The 6,407-nt window shown below is 32.7% G+C and overlaps 1 protein-coding gene across 1 annotated transcript; it reads right to left on the minus strand.

Annotated features, from left to right (window-relative positions):
• Positions 1-2,590: 2,590 nt before the first annotated feature.
• LOC111368270 (cysteine-rich receptor-like protein kinase 15) lies at positions 2,591-5,837 on the minus strand. Its single transcript, XM_022989511.1, has 8 exons — positions 5,057-5,837; positions 4,656-4,787; positions 4,433-4,554; positions 4,072-4,282; positions 3,716-3,953; positions 3,414-3,564; positions 3,008-3,326; positions 2,591-2,700 (listed from the first exon to the last, which is right to left on the minus strand). Exons 1-8 carry the CDS (start codon positions 5,835-5,837, stop codon positions 2,591-2,593), a joined length of 2,064 nt encoding a protein of 687 aa, XP_022845279.1.
• Positions 5,838-6,407: the final 570 nt, after the last annotated feature.

The raw sequence follows: 6,407 nt of genomic DNA on the forward strand, positions 1-6,407 counted from the left end.
TCTGCATCTTTTGGTCTAGATTTTCTAACGTATATGGTAGAAAATGATCTTGAGACATTTAATGAGGCAATGTCTACTCCAGAAGCACTGTATTGAAAAGAAGCTATCAATAGTGAGATGGAATCGATTATGCAAAGTCACGCTTGGTAGTTAATTGATCTCCTAACTAGAAATAAGCATTTAGATTGTAAATGGAATTTTAAGAAAAAATCAAAACTTGATGTGTCCATTAACAAATATAAGATTAGGTTGGTTGCTAAAGTATATAAACAAGAGGAAGGCCTTGATTTCTTTGATACATAAAAAAATCACTTTTGTTAGAGTTCTAATTGCAATTGCTACATTATATAATATTAAGATCCATCAAATGGACTTTAAAGCGACATTTTTGAATGGTGAGTTAGAAGAAGAAATATATATGGTACAACTCGAAGGGCTTATTTCCCCAAGATAGGAGAATAAGGTATGTAAACTCGTAAGTCCTTGTATGGATTTAAAAAAAAAAAAACATTAAAGCAATGACACTAGAAATTTGACAAAACAATGTAGTCAAATGATTTTAAAATTAATGGGTGTGATAAATGTGTAAATATAAAAACCAAACCTAAAGCCTATGTAATTGTATGTACATATATTGTCGACATATTAATTATAGGCAGATCATTATATTATCATTAATACTAAGAAATGTTGAAAAAACATTTTGTCACGAAGAATATGGGTGTTGCGGATATCATATTAGGGATTAAAACCTCGAGAAATATCTAATGGACTTGTTCTATCCCAATCTCTTTTCGTTGAGACTATACTTAACAGTATATGATGAAAGTCCAATAAAAACCTCAATTGAGTCAAGTCTACACTTACTTAAGAACAAAGGTGAGTCAATATCACATGTTATAGATAGTTTAATGTATATTACAAACTAGATTAGTCCAATTACAACATATGCTATAAATAAAATGAGTAGATTTACTAGTAATTTGAGCATCGATTATTGAAAGGCATTAATTAGGGTTCTTAAATAAGTTATACCTTAAATTTTGGAAGGTTATTGTAATGCGAATTGGATATCAGACAAGAAGAATTCTAAGTCTACTATTGATTGTGTTTTTATATTATTAGTGCAACCATTGTCTTAGAAGTCCTAAAAACAAACATGTATAACTTGATTAACAATGAAATCAGAGTTTATAGCTTTAGGTAAAGTTGGAGAAAAGCAGAATGGCTTCGTTATTTTTTTGAGGACATTCGATGTTTACCTAAACATGTGTCTGCAATTTGCATGCATTGTGATAGTTAGTTGGTTATCGGAAGAGTGCAAAGTAGTATGTATAATTGTAAGTCTAGATATGTACATTGTAGACACTATACTATTAAGCAGTTGATTGATCTCAAGAGATATTAATTCCATTGATTATATGAAATCAAAAGAGAATCTCATGAATATGCTTACAAAGGATTTGGAAAAAAAATCAAGTTTACTGTCTATAAAAATAAATGGACGTAAAACCTACTGTGTAAGAGTTTTTATAATAGTAACCCAATCTTGTTGACGGAGATTCTAATATCTTGATTCAATGGGACAACTAAGTTATGAAGATTCTATGAAGCACATACGAGTTATCTTGTACCTATTCCTATCATATGAAAAGTATTTCTATAGAATGTATGAGGTTAAGTTTCATTTTTAATGATTTGCAAACATGGATAAATCAAGTGGAGTCTAACAAAATACTCTTAACACAAGATCATCTTGAAATGAGGCACTTCTAAGAGAATTTCTGAGACTGGAATTCTCTAAAGTACTTATGAAACCCAAGAGTTGTTCAAGATTAAAATGGACACAACCATGAGAACCAAAAGTGTTAGGAAAGATATCATGTGAGTACTGTTGTCTTGGTTTACACTAATGATTGTATTGTATATGACATCATGCGATTATATTGTATATGACATCATCTTTATTGATTTGCCAAGTAAATTTGATAGTATTTCACTAAAGAATGTTCAATGTTAGAAGTTACCTCTCCTAATGGAATTGTTTTCGACAGCATTATCATTTGTATTTTTTGGTAATTTCCATTCGCTTGAGAGATCGTTGGAAATCGGTTTATAATTAGTTTGATTTTTAAATCATTTTTGACCAAATATTCGGATAGATTTCATTAATCAATTCATGTGGATGAATAGTCAAACGCATTCTACTCCATGAGTAGATGATCGGGGTATATTTGAATTCATAAAACCATTTTTGAATGAATAAAAAAACAATGCTTAAAGTAAGGATGTTGAAATGAAGAAATTAAATAAAAAAGGAACGATGTTTAAACTTTGTACTACATAGGAAAAAGGGCACTATGACTTGTTTATTAATCTCATCCTTGAGACATGGACTTGGGTCCCAAAGGTTATATATATATATATATATAGAATTCCAATCAGCACTCAAGTAGAATTGAGGTGCTGGATGAGGGCCTGTTGAAGGCTCAAGTGGTTTTCTATGTAAAGACATGGCTACACAAAAATTTCTACACAAATATTATATTCATTCCTTTTCAAAGATTTCTACACAAAAATTTCTTTTCATTTAGAGGTACATAACATATTTTTCGAGTTCATCATTCTTGTTACTTGAGCTGCTCCTAAACAAGAAGGTTGTTGTATCTTGAAAGACGATTGCTAACATACCGTAAGTATCTGGACAAAATATATTCGTCTTAAAAGGTAAAGTCAAAATCTAGCCTTGGTTTTACCATATTCGTCCTGCGTATTTTATTTTTGTGGTTTGTTTTATATATATATATATATATATATATATATATATTATTTCTAAGCATCGAGCCATAATATTATATATCCAGCAAAATGAGCAAGTGTACTTACAAGATAAATCCAATTTATTAGTAAAGACAAAATATAGAGTGTTTTACAATGATGAATATGCGTATTCTTGGACATTATCGCGGATATAAGTCACTCATTGTAGCATCATTTATTGACAAACAAGCAGAATTAGATGACTGTCTATTTGATGATTCTTTGATTTGTGATGATATTGATTTGAGGTCTCGAAGAACCGAAATTTTCGGATCAAAGCTACTAGACACAAAAAAAGCAGGTTTTGAAGGTATTGGTAGTGCTGTAGAAAGGCTAGTGAGCATAAGAATTATTGACGTCGTTGTAGGTCTGTTAACTGCATCTTCTTGAACACATAACAAACCAATATGAATGCATCGCATAATGTCTTGCAAGGATCGTGAAGAAGTCCTCAATGTAGGGTCTATTACATTTGCTGCTGTTCCTTCTTGCCAATTTTTCCAAGCCTATGAGAATTTGACACTTTTAAAAATAAAATATTCAAAATTATCATTGCTTTCTTCAAAATGATGAACGGGACTTATTTTACTTACGCAGCTTAGGAGGCCCTCCACATTCTCCCCATTTTGGAAACTATTCGCTTTTTGACCACTTATGATTTCCAGAACTACGACGCCAAAGCTGAAGACATCTGATTTACTGGAGAATTGTCCATGAAATGCATACTCAGGTGCCATATATCCACTGCAATGTTGAGTTTTGAGATCTATAATCAGTTACCAATATATGGAAATATATAGAAATATGTTTAATATTATACATGGCAGTACTTCTTTGTTGTTTTTCATGCATAACAATAATCCTTTGAGACCAAGCTTTTTTGACGAAATCTTACTAGGTTCCTATTATCCTACTAGTACTGCCATGAGTTTGATCTTGGACGAATAACCTCGCAGTGCCGAAATCTGATATTTTGGGATTAATTTTTCCATCTAATAAGATATTGCCCGCTTTGAGATCACGGTGTATGATCTTGAGTCGAGAGTCTTCGTGTAGATAAAGAACTCCCTTAGCAATGCCCCTTATGATTTCATAGCGTCTATCCCAATCCAAATTTGGACGCTTGATTGGATCTACAAGTTCAAATAGGCATATGATGTTGTGAGGAATCAAAGACGACAATTATGCTTTAAATGACTAGCAATTACATGTATAAGCAATTTGTTGTATTTAATTCAAATAGACTATTACCAAATAAGAAATGGTCAAGACTTCCATTCTCGACAAATTCATATATAAGAAGCCGCTCGTTTCCTTTTAAAGAGAAACCTAAGAGCTTTACTAGATTCCTGTGTTGAAGACTTGCCACTAACAAGACCTCATTCTTAAATTCGAGATCACCTTGCCTCGAATTCATGGACAACCTTTTCACAGCTATTTCTTGTCCACTTACTAGTTTTCCCTGAAATTAAATTTTAACAAGTAAAATATTATTGAAACTCCTCATCAGTGAATACTTTGGACCAATACTCTAAACGGATATTTGAGTTATTTTATTACATAGAAACGTTCTACTCATATATATTGCAACAATACTTTAATAATTACGTACCTTGTAAACAATGCCAAATCCACCTTGCCCAAGCTTGTTAGCATTGGAGAAATTGTTTGTTGCAGCTCTAATTATGTTGAAGTCATAGTACAGGGATTCGACAGTTCTAATTTCATTTTGAGCTTGAAAAAACGTATAAAAACAGCATTTAAGGTTAATTGTAACTGAATAAAGGTTTTATGCACGGAGAAGAGTAGATATATCTAAAGAATATTAAGCTTACTTTCAAGTTTTTCCTTTGCTTTTTGATTTTGTCTAAACCTTTTGAAGATACCAATGCAAAGAGCAACTATTAGACCCAAAATAATTGGAACAATAATAATAATGATAGTTTGAGTTGTATATTTGGCCTTTCCTGCAATATTCAGAATAAAATCGCGTCAATATATCTTTAAGATTATTGATTCGATTTTTTATGTTTGTTTGATCAAATCTAACATTCTTCTAGGAAAGTTTTGGAAGGATTAGATAGTATAATGAACAGTTTTTTCTTCTTTAATATTATTCAATAGTGTCCAAACATGCCATTAACGACATTTGATAAGATTAAAAAACCATTCTTAACTGTATAGTGATGAGTGAATTGCACACATAGCATATAAAGAAGTCAACGCATTTTCTCACCTTGTGGTGTTCGTAGTGGGGGCGGCAGTGGTGGTGGTGGTGCAGACAGAGAAGTAGCATCATAAAACAAATAGATTTCGTAGCGAAGAATGCAGTTGGGGCAATATACTACGAATCCTTGATTCCCATTACAACATTGTGGTATAATCTTAGAAGCCTGGATTAAGCAATCACTACAATCAGCTGAGCTTAAATCAGGAGTGCACTGTACTAGTCCATAAAGTGTCAAAAAATCCGGAACAGTCGCATTGGCAGCAGCAAACTTCTTGAGAGCGCCACCATAAGCAGCCTGTGTGCTGAGATTATCCAACAATGTTCTCAAATCCGTGTTGAACTCTTTTGGACTTGGGGATTTCAATGTTATAGACCACGCGTTGCGGGTGTATGTTGCAAGTTTTCCAAATATTGACTCATCGGAGTAGCGTACCATGCAATCTCCATCCTCTGCCCAAAACATCGCTTGTTTTTGGAAAGTACAGGACTGTAAGAGGGCTTCCGTAGCATTATTGATACAGCTACGACATTTATCAAGCTGAACGTCTCCTCTGCAGAGTGCCATTGCATTTACTCTATCGGAATTTTCTCCATTTGAGGCACTGTAAAATCCATTGCCATCAATTAAAGAAGAGAGAGAGGAGAGGAGGGTATTGAGATTTTTCTCGTACATGTCATTACTCGTGTAATTACCATTGTTCAGACACCAATGATTCTGGGATTTAACCATAGCCAAAAGGTTTATCAGATTTAGGAAAGTGAAAGCAAGCCATATCTGTGAACTCATAGCTAGAATTGCTATGCTTTAGTATTAAGAAACTCTTGACTTACAGAACCAATTTCCGATAGTCGACCAACTCTTTCATTTAAGAAATAGTTCTTATCTAGAATACGTTGCGAAGAGGCATTTGGCAATGCTTGGGCTTGTTTGGAGACATCATCATATGCTTGAATATACGGATTATTTTATGTTTGTGTAATTATTTAGAAGTTATTTTGAACCTTAAAAGACGAACCTCAAGTCATTATATAGATTGATTATTATTACTCAAGTATTATCACTCATTCATTTTATTTATAAATCAACATCTTTGCCACAGTATTGGCGGGGTGAAAAAAAAAAAGAAAAAAGAAAAGAAAAGCTTTTTTCATCAGCCAATGATGAAATGTCATTTGGATGAAAAAAAAAATAGTGGTTTTCATCACCCAATGATGATTCATTTTAATTATAAATCATGATATACATGTTATTATCCAAATTGACTAGGACTCGGATAATGTGCAAGAAAAGGAGGAAGGACTTAGTATTTTCCCAGCCCTTTCAAATATATTTTTCTTCTTTCTACAACACCAACAA

The sequence above is a fragment of the Olea europaea genome, chromosome 19 (genome assembly GCF_002742605.1).
Source record: "Olea europaea var. sylvestris chromosome 19, O_europaea_v1, whole genome shotgun sequence".
In the NCBI taxonomy this organism is placed as follows: Eukaryota; Viridiplantae; Streptophyta; class Magnoliopsida; order Lamiales; family Oleaceae; genus Olea; species Olea europaea.